The sequence below is a fragment of the Cicer arietinum genome, chromosome 7, assembly GCF_000331145.2.
Source record: "Cicer arietinum cultivar CDC Frontier isolate Library 1 chromosome 7, Cicar.CDCFrontier_v2.0, whole genome shotgun sequence".
NCBI lineage: Eukaryota > Viridiplantae > Streptophyta > Magnoliopsida > Fabales > Fabaceae > Cicer > Cicer arietinum.
The window spans coordinates 33,841,103-33,856,596 of record NC_021166.2 but is presented as its reverse complement, the minus strand read 5'-3'; the positions used below and the strand labels follow the sequence as shown (position 1 = coordinate 33,856,596).

The following is a 15,494-nucleotide window of genomic DNA, read 5'->3' as shown; positions in this document are numbered from 1 at the left end:
GAATCTTCAAATCCAGGGGGCTGCTTGACATAAACTTCTTCATTTATGTACCCATTGAGAAATACACTCTTCACGTCCATTTGATATAGCTCAAAATTCATGGAGCAAGCATATGCTAACAGTAGACGTATTGCCTCTAACCTTGCTACCGGAGCAAATGTTTCGTCAAAGTCTATCCCTTCCTCTTGATTGTATCCTTGAGCAACCAATCTAGCTTTGTTGCGAACAACTATGCCATTCTCATCTAGTTTATTTTTGAACACCCATTTTGTACCAATGATGTGTTTATTTCCAGGATTAGGAACAAGTTCCCAAACTTGGCTTCTTTCGAATTGATTGAGTTCTTCTTGCATGGCAAGTATCCATTGATCATCTTTAAGTGCTTCACCAATTTTGGAGGGTTCGATTTGAGAAACAAACGCCATGTTTAAGCAAGCATCTTGCAATTTTAACCTTGTTGTGACTCCTTTATTTATATCACCTATGATGTTGTCAATAGGGTGATATCTATGGGTTCTCCATTCTTTAGGAAGATCATCACTTTGCCTTTCAATATTGACTCCACTTTCTTGTTGAAGTTCTTTGCTTGGATCATTACTTTCAAAAACATCATCATCATCACAAGAAATAATATTTTCTTCTTTTATGGGGTTAGTTTCATCAAAGGTTACATGCATTGATTCTTCAAATAATAAGGTTCTTTTATTAAAAATTCTAAATGCTTTACTAGATAAAGAGTAACTGGGAAATATACTTTCATCAGCTTTTTCATCAAATTTTCCAAGGTTATCTTTACCATTATTTAACACAAAACACTTACATCCAAAAATGTGAAAGTGAGAGATATTGGGTTTTCTACCTTTGTAAAGTTCATATGGAGTTTTCTTAAGAATTGGCCTAATAATTACCCGGTTGGAAACATAGCATGCTGTGTTTACAGCATCTGCCCAAAAGTATTTTGGTAGATTTGAGTCGCTTAGCATAGTTCTAGCAAGCTCTATTAAGGATCTATTCTTTCTCTCAACGACCCCATTTTGTTGTGGTGTTCTTGGTGCAGAAAAATTGTGAAAAATACCATTTTCTTCACAAAATTCTTCAAATGAAGTATTTTGAAATTCCCTTCCATGATCACTTCTAATTGATACAATTTTGGCAGATTGTTCATTTTGGACTAGCTTGGCATAGTTTTTAAATGCCTTAAAAGCTTCATTTTTATTTGCCAAAAATAAGGTCCAAGTGAACCTTGAGTAATCATCAACAATAACTAGTCCATATGAGTTTCCACCAAGACTTTTGGTTCTTGATGGACCAAACAAATCCATATGTATCAATTGTAGTGGTCTAGAAGTTGAAATGACATTTTTAGGTTTGAAAGAACTTTTTGTTTGTTTGCCTTTTTGACAAGCGTCACATAATTTATCCTTTATAAATTTTATTTTTGGTAAGCCTACAACAAGATCATGCTTGACCAATTTGTTTAAATGATCCATGTGAATATGAGCAAATCTCTTATGCCATAGCCAAGCATCATTATTGTCGCTTACCAAAAGACATTTCATTTTCAAGGATAAATCTTCAAAATTAAGTATGAAAATGTTTTTGAAACGCTTACCAACAAACTGAGTTTCATTTGTAGCTTCATTTTGGATGACGCACTCATCTTTATTAAAAACTATCTTGTATCCTTTGTCACAAAGCTGGCTGATGCTTATGAGATTATGTTTTAGACCTTCAACATATAAGACATCTTCAATTGAGGGAGATGGTGCTGTACCAACTTTTCCAATGCCTAAAATTTTTCCTTTGTTGTTGTCTCCATATACTACATGTCCCTTTGACTCAAGTGTTAAAGCTGAAAATTTTGTTATATCACCCGTCATGTGTTTAGAGCAGCCACTATCCAAGTACCACATGTTTGAAGTCTTTTGTTTGCTTACCTACAAAATTGAAATCAAACTTTATTAGGTACCCAATGTGCTTTGGGTCCTTGATGGTTAGTACCTTTCTTTACCCATATGAAATGACCTTTTGGAACACTAATATTTCTAATATGACATGTATTAGGTGTATGACCATGAAGACCACAATAAGAACAAGTAGGATTAAATCTACAATTAGTAACATATGTATGAGATTTATTTTGAATAATTTTCTTATTATAAAGATCATCCTTTTTCATAACTATAATCTTATCTTGATTAGATTGACTACCTGCTTTAACAAAAATAGTTTTGTTCAAATTTGGTTTATCAAATTTTGAGTATCCAAGACCACTTTTATCATTTGAGTATCTTTGCATGTTTAGAACATTTTCCAATCCTAATTGTCCCTTTTCGTATCGTTCAATTACTCTATTTAATTGAACAATTTCGAAAGAGAGGGATTCACATTTATTGCATGCAGAATTCTGTTTTAGTTTTTCAGAATTTTTCTCCATAATATCAACTTTTTCTTGTAAACTTGAGATTTGTTTCTTTTGTGTTGATACTAGTTTACATAGATTTTTACATTCAATGAGTAATTCTTTTATTGCGTTTTGAGCATCATTGTATTCTATAATTAATTCAGTATTAGTCTTATTATAAAGAGGAGAGTCTATATTACTAACCTCTTCATCATCTGATTGATGCGAGGCCATTAATGCAACATTGGCGCATTCTTCACTTTCTGTTTCTGAAGATGAACTTACTTCATTGTCTTCCCAAGCTATGTATGCTTTCTTGAAGTCTTTCTTTCTGTTGAAATTCTTCTTAGCAATATTTGGGCAGTCTGCTTTAATATGTCCTTGTTTTCCACATTCGAAGCAAGTGAAATTTTGATTTGATGTAGAATTATCTTTCTTCTTGAAGCTTTTCTTTTTGAATGTTCTGTCGTTTTTAAGAAATTTACCAAATTTCTTAACAAGAAGGATAATATTTTCATCTTCATCTGAATCATTCTCTTTGCTTTGTTCTCTTGATTCAGTCTTTAACGCAATATTTTTGTTCTTCTTTTCTTGACTTTCATTTTGTTCTAGCCTTCCGAGTTCGATTTCATGCTCTTGAAGTTTTCCAAATAGTGCAGAAAGAGACATCTTGGATAGGCTTTTCTTTTCTGATATTGCTGTAACTTTTGGTTGCCATGCCCTTGTCAATGACCTTAGTACTTTTAGATTTAGTTCATCATTTGTGAAGATTTTTCCAAGTGCTGTCAAATGATTGGTTAAATGGGAGAACCTTTTCTGTAAATCTAAAATAGATTCTCCGGGCTGCATGCGAAATAACTCATATTCTTGTGATAGTGTGTTGAGTTTGGATCTTTTTACTTCAATGGTGCCTTCGTGAGTTACTTCCAACGTATCCCATATTTCTTTTGCTGTTTTACAGTGAGATATGCGGAAAAACTCATCCATTCCTAGTGCAGATTGTAATATGTTCTTAGCCTTTTTATCGAAAAGCACTTTTCTCTTATCCTCATCCGTCCAAGAATTTTTTATTTTTATTTCTTCTTTGTTATTGATGACAGTTTTTGGAATATGAGGACCATTTTCAACGGCATCCCATATGTCATCTCCTTGTGCTTCGAGATATGCTTGCATACGGATTTTCCAAAAATCGTAGTGCTCTCCAACAAAACATGGTGGCTTGGTACTGCTACCACCATCTCTAAAGACAGGTTGTGCGGAAGCCATGAGTAATTGATCGAGGAATAAGTTACCTTAACCTACTCTGATGCCAATTGTAAGTATGAAAGTACGCCTAAGAGGGGGGGTGAATTAGGTGTTAGTAAATTTTCTTGTTTTTAGTGATATGGTAATCAGATTTTCTGAGTTTAAGAACAAGGCTTAATAACAAGTGCAGTAAGTAAATGAACACGATAAGATTTATCCTGGTTCCCCTTATAACCAAGGGTACGTCCAGTCCTCTTGCACACCACAAGAGATTAATCAACTACTTGTCAGAAAATGTACAATTCCCACCCTGGGATTCTTGCTACAAAACTTCTAACAATTCTTTCTAAGATAGCACACCACTATCTTACTTGTACAAATGATACAATAAGGTTTGAATAAATCTAAGATGTGGTATATTGAAAATAAATAAGGTAACACACGTTTGGATAAATATTTAAGTCGTAATACAACGACAAATAAGTCAACAGAATTTACGAGCAGCGGAAAAATTCTTAATCCATGAATTCAAAATATATACATAACAAAAGTAGTACAGTCTTCCAGTTTAAAAATAAACGCAACCCCAAAAGAAAGACATCCGTTCCCTCTGTGACAACCTAGTCTGATCATTTTACAAAACAACTAAACACCATGAGTGATCTCCACGCGCCCCGTGAGATCCTCCTAACGTAGCTGCAGTGATCTCCACGCGCCCCTGGAAAAATTGCACTTAAAGGTAAATTACACGAGATCACGTATCCATCAACTACGTCGATGTGCCCACCTGTTGACAAGGTTAAAACAAAGGGTGCATCTAAAAAAGGCAAAAGTAAGGTATCAAAAAGAGATAAATCAACCAAGCGTCATCTATCTTGGTGGGAGTATGTGGATGCACGTGTTCGATGCAGGGGCACAAATGTATGTAGTACTTTAACATCTAATAAAGTACAACAACCTCGATCATCAGTCAAAAAGCTCACACCTCGACCATCAGTCACCAAGGTTCAACAACTGAGAGTTCTTATCTTCAAGGATTGGTTGCCAGTTGAAATTTACAAATTCATAGATGACATTATTAACATGGGCGAGGATGGTAATTGTGGATATCGTGCAGTTGCAGCTTTACTTGGAATGAGTGAGAACTCTGGGGCATTCATTCATCAAGAGTGTGTGGTAGAACTTCAAGAAATTATGTAAATTACGCGAGATCGCGTATCCATCAACTACGTCGATGTGTCCACCTGTTGACAAGGTTAAAACAAAGGGTGCACCTAAAAAAGGCAAAAGTAAGGTATCAAAAAGAGATAAATCAACCAAGCGTCATCCATCTTGGTGGGAGTATGTGGATGCAAGTGTTCGATGCAGTGGCACAAATGCATGTAGTACTTTAACATCTAATAAAGTACAACAACCTCGATCATCAGTCAAAAAGCTCACACCTCGACCATCAGTCAGCAAGGTTCAACAACCGAGAGTTCTTATCTTCAAGGCTTGGTTGTCGGTTGAAATTTACAAATTCATAGATGACATTATTGACATGGGCGAGGATGGTAATTGTGGATATCGTGCAGTTGCAGCTTTATTTGGAATGAATGAGAACTCTTGGGCATTCATTCGTCAAGAGTGCGTGGTAGAACTTCAGGAATTTATGTCTATTACGAGATAATATATGGTGGACAAATTTGTGTTAAACAACTTATACACAATGTGTATGTCGAACATGTTGCAACTTTGGATAATTGGATGACACTTCCAGAAATGAGATATGTGATTGCTTCGAAATTTAACTTGGTTTTCGTCGCATTATCACTTAACTAATCACAAACATTTTTTCCACTTAGAAGTCAACCACCAACACCTATTTCAGATCACCGTATGATAGTTATTGCATTTGTTAATAACTGTCATTTTGTGCAGGTATTTAATTTTTCCACTTAGAACGGTCATTTTAACCTTTAATGTCATATTTAATAAATTTTAAATTTATTATTTTAACAGGTTTATTTAAAGTCAAATTATCCTATACCACCACCAAGTAATTTGTGGAGAAAATATTGCACAAAAGAAGCACACCAGTGGAAATTTATTTACAATGATCACATTCAACATTGGTAAATACATTAACACTGAAGAATGCACCGGTGATGGGGATATGCAACAGAGAGGACACATCGTCCAATGTAATTTTCATTTCTCCAATAGGGAGATGAAAACTATTGGTGTCACAATGCCACTTCTCTACGAATGCAAAAATGATCCCTTTGTCGATCATTTCGTAACTGCATTTTAGTAAAGAGTACAATCCCGATCTTTTAACCAGTGCTCAACCTCTTCATGCTCAATAACATCTTCTTTTAATTTTTTTCCCATTGCTAAACACCCTTAATTCTCTTCGATCTTGAAATTAATTAAGTGAAAAAATATAAGTTAAAAATATATAATTTAACTTAATTTGATTGAGAAAATTACCACGCCATCATAGAGTCGAGTCGCCACATGATCGTCGAATGTTCTAACGACAGAACTATCAATCGGACCACCAGGATATCCACCATCCTATGCAGGTTCATCTACATCAGCTGGTTGAGCTCCATGTTGGGCTTCGGGTTGGGATTCTTCTTGTTGCTGCTGTACTCATTGTTGTTGTGCCCTTGCAGAAGCAGTTGGCCTAACACGACGACTCTTCGCATTAGAAGTGCCTTCGTTAAATATAACATGACCCTCTCTATCAGTAAACATAGTGCGCACCATATCTGCAAAAAAAAAAAATGTAAACAATAATCCTACGTGAACTCAATGTCAAACACTTACGTAAACTCGTTTTCAATCTTTATATTTTACGTGAACTCAGTTCACGTATGTCATATTATTACATATTATGTGAACTCAGATCACGTAAACAGTACGTGAACTCAGTTCACGTACGTTACTGGGTTTTGAAAACTGATTCACGTATGTTACTGGTTTTTGAAAATGAGTTTTCGTACGTGAACTGAGTTCGCGTAAGTTTCTGGGTTTAAGGCTGCGAAGGTTTTCTTCATCCTCAAAAATGGAAACTTTTTTTCTTCAATTTTCTGGCATTGCATTCATTAACAGAGACAACAAAACACAAACAAACACAACAAAAACAAAGGTTGATTATTACTTACTTGATTCACAACAATGAGTAATTTGATGAACTTTGGTGATGATGATTAATGAAGATGGTTGATGATGATTAATGAAGATGGTTGATGATGATTAATGAAGATGGTTGATAATGATTGAACAAAATGAAAAAGATGAAGAAGATGAACAATGAAGATGATGAATATAAAATGAAGAGGAAGAAGATGAGTTATATGTTAATGAAGTGGAAGAAGATTGAAATAAAGGGAAAGGTAATTTGGGCATTTTGATTTTTTTTACATTTGAGGGGTGTGGGTAGTAATTTAGAGGGTGCTGGTAGCAATAGTGAAAAATTAATGAGAACACATGAGAATGCGTGGGCCCATTCATAAGTCCAATTTTATCTTATTTTTGTCAAAAACTCTATATTTAATATTTTAAAGATACTGATATTTTTTCTGAATTTTTTTACATTTCTAAATATTTTATTTTAAAATATGATATTCTCAAAATTATGAGAACTTTTTATGGATTTTCCTAATATTGTTTGTCACACTTTGTTATAGCTCATTATCTCTACTTAGGTGTCATATTTAGAAATTGATTTTTTTTCTATAAAAAATCAATTTAATATCATTTATTTTGGAATAAAATAAAAAATATTTTATCTAGAATATTACCATATGATTAGTAAAATAATATTTATTTAATTTTAAAATATATTGTTGATTTCTGGAATTTATAATTATTTTATAAATTTTTTAAATATTTGATTGTATTTAATTTGAGAACCGTACACTATTTTAAAAATAATATATTTTCAAGATTTGAGCTTAAAAATATCGTTTGTAATTTTTCTTTTATAATAATAAAATTAATTATTTTATTTCTAGTGTTATAATTAAATTATTTTAGTCTCAATTTTGTTAATTTTGACATCAAATATTGTATAGTAAATTATTTGTTTTCTCGGTGTAATTCTCATTTGTAAAATATTATAATTTTTTTTAGCAATTTTTAAGGTGATTTAAATTTTGTCATCCTTTATTGTGTTAATATTAGCTAAAATTTCATATTTTGATATTACGGTTTTCTTAACATATGAATTGTTCGAGATGACAGTGTAAAAGATCTCGTTTAGACTTTAGATCCTAAAGTCTTTAAAGTTTTGTAATTCTAAGTTCAAGAATGATTGTTACACTCTAAGAGGTTAATCGAAATTTAACTATTTATCCTGTAATGATTAATTATTATATAATTGCTTATAAGAAGAAATTTGATTATGATATTTACTATTCCTTTTGATATTATAAATGGTGTAATTATGTATATATAGAATGACTCTTTTTCAGAATATTTTAAAATTATGAACTCTACAATATATAAAGTTTTATTATTTTGAGAATTCTATTCAATTTCAATATATAATTATTTTAAATTTTTATATACCAATTCTAAATCCATATATGACATGCTAATTTAAAATTCTTTTAAGCGTGCCCTATTCTTATTTGAATATGACCGTCGTGTTAAATATAATTTTATGCATGATACTATTTTATCATATTCTATTAAGCATAATTATTCTTAATGTGTATTATTGTAATCTTACTTATCGTGAATACCATTGTGCAAATTTTCTTAAGTTAAATAATTAAATTTATTTTAATTATAATAAATGCCATACAAGGATATATATTGTTCTTAAAGGTAGAATTGTGTGTGGTTGCCTGATGAGTCTCCTTCAGTTCTTGTTTTTAAGCATTTTGTTATCAATTTTATTTCAAGTTTCATTTATTTTTATAGTCTATTTAATAAAGAAAACGAATTTGAATCTTATTGGATCATTTTGGTTATTTTGCCACTAACCCTTTCTAAATAGAGAAATTGTCGAAGTATATTATTCTAGTTTTGATGTTAAAGGTCAATTATATTATGGAACGAATACCTGAGAAGTTATAGAGAATTACTGCTGACACAAGGTGAATCTTAGAGTGCAAAATTATCTTTCATTGAAGTCTGGAGCACATCAAGAAAAAGTAAGGGTGCAATGCGCAACAATTAATTTCTGAGTGATCAAAGCATTTGAGGCACATATTTTTAGGTTTTTACTTTGACATTTTAAAAGTTCTTTATAGTTTACATTAATTTTTTAGCTTGTTTCTAAACTTTGCGTCGAAATTGAATTTTAATTTTATTATTTTCATATTGATCCATGCTCACTCTGTAGGCCATAACTTGAGCTCTAGATATCGGATTGACGCATGCAAGCAATCTTTGGAAAGCTAAAAATCAGAGCTATAACTTTTGTGTTGGAATAAAAGCTCAATGTCCAACTTCATGGGGTTCAAATTGCAGATTTCCTGATCAGTTTTTCTTGTAATAATTATTAAGTAGTGGGATACTTTTTTTACAAGCCCAAAAAAACGAGTACAATATATTCGGAGTTTTCTTCTATTTTAGGCAAGTTGTTTTCGGATTTCGGATTGAGAAACATATAAACACTTTTTAATTTATTTTCATGGAAGGCTAATTTTCTCTCAAACTAATCCATTGTTTCAGAGTTTCATCAACACCTTGAGATTCAGGTTATAATTTTAATTTCACTTTATGATTCTATTTCTCTTTAATCGATTATATTTTTGTTATAATTGCTTAATTCAAATTTCAATAGGATTGATTAAATTAGTTTGACATAATTCGGTTTCTATATTAATTGAATTATAGTTTTGTGACGCTTGATCGTTAACGGTAGTACATTGATGATTGTGATGCTTAATCTAGTCAAAGAAATTGAATTCACATAAGGTTGATTACACTTGTTTGATCAATTATATAGTCAAATAGGAATAGAGTCATGGTTTATAAATTAAACTCGTTGATAGAATATGTGATAGGTCTGAAACTCGAATCAATGCATTAATCGTTTTCTTAATTTGTTCGAAAAAAAATTTATAAACCCCCTTTCTAATTCTGACTCTCAATTTGGCTAATATTATCATATCAGAAGTCCTTGCGAAACGACTCGAGTTATTTCTTAATCAGTTTTATTACTTGTATTTGACTCGTGTGTGACAACAGATCAGCGAGCACAACTCCCTACCTCTAAGCATAACACAGTTGTCTCACAATGCATTGCACAAGCTTCTTGCGTAGCGAGTTTAAAAAGAGGTAGCACATTACGATATTGTATGGTGCAATGTGCAAGCATACGTTTCCAGATTCTATTTAAGCCAAAAAGCATTATTTTATTACGGTTTTAATTTTTTGGATGCAAAGGAGGATACAACTACACCATATAGTCTTTGTGCAATCTCTATGTGTAATTTTCTTTTTTCTCTGTATTGTTTATGAAATGTTATGAGTAGATAATTTACTCATTGATTAGGAAATAAATGAACCATCTTGAATCTATATAATTTTGTTTTCTTATGCCTATTTATGCAATTAACATGTTTGATTATTTATATATTCTTGTTCTTAATATTTTTTTCTGCTTGATCACCAAAAGATTGAACCTAGAAATTATTTCGTTATTGAGAAATAGACTATAATAACCAGCACCAAAATATATTTTCATGTTTCAATATTGTTATAGGACTAAAAAAATATTAATATGTGTCTAAGAAATTAACGATCGTACGTGTTTTGAGTAACAAGTTTGATCACCTAAGGAATTAAGGTTCGTTGTTATAAAGAAATTATTTTGAGCCAAAGAATTGATTTTAGTCTAATTTGTTAATTTTACATTATCAAATAAGTTAAATTGTTAAAATAGTGAATCAATAACTGCATGGTAAAAAGAAGGTGATTCAAATTCCCTAGTCATTTTTCTCATATTGAATTTTCTCAAATTATTTTCACGTTTGTTCGTAATTATCAACAAACTTATAAACCTTTTGTTATCTAAGTGTTTACGACGTTGTTGTGTTACTAAATTAATACCAATCCATATAGAGACGCTTTTATGAAGTACATTTGGCAAAGAATTGTCAAGTTTTTGAAACCCCTGCTAGGGATTGTTGATTAATTTATTTACAAGGAATTGTCAAGTTGTATTATGAATTGTCAAGTTGTATTATCAATATACAAGGAATTGTCAAGGGACCGCTGCTAGGAATTGTCAAGTTTTTGGAACTGCTGCTAGGAATTGTCAAGTTGTATTATTGCATTCTTTATATTTTATGAATTATACTTCTCTACTAACAAGTTTCTCTGAGTTATGTAACAATGGTTGGTATTGAAAGTAAACTTTTGTATCAATTAAGGACAATATCCCTTAAGATAAAGTCATTGAATAGAAAGATTTATTTTAGAACAAATGTGATACAACAATTGCCTCAGTGATGCCATTTTTTGTGAACTAGGACAAAAAATGGTAATTGTGAATTTTATTCATCTTGTTATTTTTATGGGGAGGATCACCAAAGTGACCAATGCGAGGAGTCTAATTTCATTTGAAATATTGAACAAGAAGAGCATGAAGTTCACAAAATTGATTACAACTCTCAACTCAAAAACATTTTAAATGAATTGTTGAGGATCAATCAAACTTCGTTTGATAAATTTGAAATTCATTGTGAGAATCTAGAGGGGAAAGTAGTCAATTTTGAAAACAAGCTTGTTGAGATGAAACTAAACACAATGCATTTGTGTTAGATGGAGAAAATTTGAAAAACAAAAATAGCGGCACAAAAGAAAAGTCAAGGGTAGGACACTTAGATCTTTATGCGACATTTGAGATTCAATATTTGGCGACTAAAGAGAATAATCATTTATATGAGGATTTTTATTCTTCTCAACTATGGGAGATATATCCTATATGCCTAATTGTTGGGGCATAGGAACATTTTCTTCTATACGCAAATTACATAAGATTTCTATCAAAAAGAAGGAAGTTTAAGGCTGAAATGTTTTTCATGTCTCATTATCCACCTTAATTTTAGTGTTGGTGCGTCAAACAATTAATATAAAAGAAGCGCTTTATGGGAGGCAGCCCACAAAAGGTAACTTAGTAATTTATTTTCCGAAAATATATTGATGAATTAATTAATTTATCACGACCCAAAAACTATACGTCATTACCGGCGCATAAGCTATACTCCTAGTCTGACAAACCTATCAACTAACTTAACAATTTAGCAATAAATAGTTCTAAATAATCATTTCGAAAAATATATAATTTTTCTCAAAATTTCGACAGAGTATCCTCTATAACTTCAATATTTCCAAATTTATAAAACATTTGTTTACACTTTCAATTCAATCATAATCCAAAGACCATAATCTAGTATTCAATACATCTCCCAAAAAGAATTTTTATACTCAAAATAGCTGCAAATTACATCACGACATAACAAACTTTACAAAAAAATAGTCATCGATCAAAGACGCCTACCACAAAAATACGATCGAGACTTGAGTCTACTAACAGCTTGCTACTCAGCTGTCTGTGAATCTGAAAAAAATAAACAACATGAAAGGATAAGTCACAAAGACTTAGTGAAGAGACAACAACCACCGTCAACTAGAAGAGAAACACACAAAAAGACATGTAAAATTATTTTACAATCTTATGCCAATTATATTAAACAATACTACCAAAAATATAGATAACTCTCAAGTAAAGTATACATACGATAAAATGATTAAACTTGTAATTTAGTCATTCAGGTAAAAATATTTAAAATCCAATTTATAGAAAAGTGAAATCGCAATTAGCAACAACACAAAAATCATAGGAAATCAAACAAGTAAAAATATAAATTATTGAGAACCAAGAGACGACTTCATCTCATTGATAACCCTTTCCTCCTAAGGGTGGCATTTCCCTTAGGGGTGACTCCATCTAATGGATAGTCCTTTCCTCTCTATAATCGGTATTGAGAACGGGGAATCTCTTAATGACTTATTTAATTAATGTTGTTTGAAAGTCGTTTCGGTAAATGAGTATTAAGAATGGGGAATCTCTTAATATGACTGTTTGCTTAACGTTTTGTTTTGAAAATCATTAAGTTAAATCGGTATTGAGAACGGGGAATCTCTTAATGACTTATTTAATTAATGTTGTTTGAAAGTCGTTTCGGTAAATGAGTATTAAGAATGGGGAATCTCTTAATATGACTGTTTGCTTAACGTTTTGTTTTGAAAATCATTAAGTTAAATCGGTATTAAGAACGGGGAATCTCTTAATGACTTATTTAATTAATGTTGTTTGAAAGTCGTTTCGGTAAATGAGTATTAAGAATGGGGAATCTCTTAATATGACTGTTTGCTTAACGTTTTGTTTTGAAAATCATTAAGTTAAATCGGTATTGAGAACGGGGAATCTCTTAATGACTTATTTAATTAATGTTGTTTGAAAGTCGTTTCGGTAAATGAGTATTAAGAATGGGGAATCTCTTAATATGACTGTTTGCTTAACGTTTTGTTTTGAAAATCATTAAGTTAAATCGGTATTAAGAACGGGGAATCTCTTAATGACTTATTTAATTAATGTTGTTTGAAAGTCGTTTAAGTTAAATGGGTATTAAAAATGGGGAATCTTTTAATACCTCGGTTTACTTAATGTGTATTTGAGGAAAATGTTTAAGTTAACTGGGCGTTGAGAATGGGGAATCTCTTAATGTCTCGGTTACTTAACTATCGTTTTTGAAAATCGTTTCGGTAAATGAGTATTAAGAATGGGGAATCTCTTAATGACTTATTTAATTAATGTTGTTTGAAAGTCGTTTCGGTAAATGAGTATTAAGAATGGGGAATCTCTTAATGACTTATTTAATTAATGTTGTTTGAAAGTCGTTTCGGTAAATGAGTATTAAGAATGGGGAATCTCTTAGTGACTCGTTTACTGCATGTTTTGCGAGAAAATCGTTTAAGTCAAAAGTATATTAAGAATGGGGAATCTCTTGATATGTCTGTTTGCTTAACGTTTTGTTTTGAAAATCATTAAGTTAAATCGGTATTAAGAACGGGGAATCTCTTAATGACTTATTTAATTAATGTTGTTTGAAAGTCGTTTCGGTAAATGAGTATTAAGAATGGGGAATCTCTTAATGACTTATTTAATTAATGTTGTTTGAAAGTCGTTTCGGTAAATGAGTATTAAGAATGGGGAATCTCTTAATATGACTGTTTGCTTAACGTTTTGTTTTGAAAATCATTAAGTTAAATCGGTATTAAGAACGGGGAATCTCTTAATGACTTATTTATTTAATGTTGTTTTGAAAGTCGTTTAAGTTAAATGGGTATTAAAAATGGGGAATCTTTTAATATCTGCATTTGCTTAACGATTGTTGTGGATGGGGTCTGTGTATGCTCATGCATTTCGTTTTGGTAAATTGTGCTGACCCGTGATAGGTGGCACCTCGGTAAATAGTACTTTGGCCTGTGAAAGGCGGTACATTTACGATTTACGTTTTTTCTTTTAGTAAATCGTGCTGACCCGTGATAGGTAGCACCTCGGTAAACAGTACTAACCCGTGATAGGTGGTACGTTTATGATTTACGCTTTTTAGTAAATCGTGCTGACCCATGATAGGTGGCACCTCGGTAATTGGTACTTTGGCCTGCGATAGGCGGTACAATTATGATTTACGGCCCTTCGAGGAGGGTTTTGGTTTGGAATTCCGAGTCCATGCATTTTGGCATATACGCATTGCATTAGGGTGCTTGGCACGCGAGTCGTGTTTGATTCAAGTTTATGATTGAGTGTTTTGAATTTGAGTTGTCGTGGTAACTGTGTTGAAATTGCTAAGTGTTATGTATTAATTATTGTGTGTAAGTGTGATGGATTGTAAAACTATTTCGAAACCCAATTTGTCGTGGTGATCAGGTGGGATTGTAAAACTATTTCGAAACCCAATTTTCGAAACCCAATTTGAAGACGTGGGATTGTGTATGAATGGGATTGGATTAGTTTATGTATTTTTGGAAGGATAAGCAGGGAAATCGATTTCCCAATCAATTTGATGAGTTGCAGGGACTTTGCTAATTTGGCAAAATCGATTTGCCAATCGATTTTGTAATCTGTTTTTCAAAACCATTTAAGAAATCGATTTGGAAATCGATTGGCCTTAAGTCAGGAACTCAGCAAAACTGACAAAATCAATTTGGAAATCGATTTGGCCATGCAGGAACTTAGCAGAACTGACCAAATCGATTTGGCAATCGATTGACTCAGTAGAAATCCTTATTTTGAGTTAGATAATCGATTGCTCCATTGATTTATCAATGCTTTGGTCAGTTATGTATTACTTGATGGTTTGAGAACTTCATTTTGATTTCATTTTTAATTGGCAAGCATTACATGAACTTTTAGTATATGAGAAATCCTTTTAAGGTGCATGCTTAGTTGAAAGGTTATTTTGTGCATTTAAAACTTAAATGTTATGTGTTATCTGTTAATTTTGGTTGGTGACCCTTTACAACTATTGTGGAAATCTGGGCTTTGCCCTCAGATGAGAGCCAGGATGATCCTGCCGGTTCGTACCCTACGGATGGGAATGCTTGACTGGAGCTATGTAGGAGGATCTCACGGGGCGCGTGGAGATCACTCAGGGTGTATAGGTTTTGGTAGGATGATCATATCAGGTTGATGTATAGGGACTAGACGTCCTTCTTTTTGGGTTGCAGTATGTTAATTCGGAAAACTGTACTTATACTAATATTGTCTATTTGACATGTTATTTATGATGGGGTCTATGTACCACCTTTTGAAGTGTAAATACTTTGG

The 15,494-nt window shown here is 32.1% G+C and overlaps 2 protein-coding genes across 2 annotated transcripts; both read left to right on the top strand.

The window, feature by feature from the left end:
• Nucleotides 1-4,426: 4,426 nt before the first annotated feature.
• Nucleotides 4,427-4,849, top strand: LOC105851423 (uncharacterized). The gene has a single exon (XM_012712277.1). It carries the CDS (start codon nucleotides 4,427-4,429, stop codon nucleotides 4,847-4,849), a length of 423 nt encoding a protein of 140 aa, XP_012567731.1.
• Nucleotides 4,850-4,883: 34 nt separating this feature from the next.
• On the top strand, nucleotides 4,884-5,318 carry LOC140918756 (uncharacterized). Its single transcript, XM_073363552.1, has one exon. It carries the CDS (start codon nucleotides 4,884-4,886, stop codon nucleotides 5,316-5,318), a length of 435 nt encoding a protein of 144 aa, XP_073219653.1.
• The last annotated feature ends 10,176 nt before the right edge of the window (nucleotides 5,319-15,494 follow it).

What these genes read in the sequence shown, in the direction of transcription:
- LOC105851423 (XM_012712277.1), top strand. Translation starts at nt 4,427, where the DNA reads ATGTGCCCACCTGTTGACAAGGTTAAAACAAAGGGTGCATCTAAAAAA.
- LOC140918756 (XM_073363552.1), top strand. Translation starts at nt 4,884, where the DNA reads ATGTGTCCACCTGTTGACAAGGTTAAAACAAAGGGTGCACCTAAAAAA.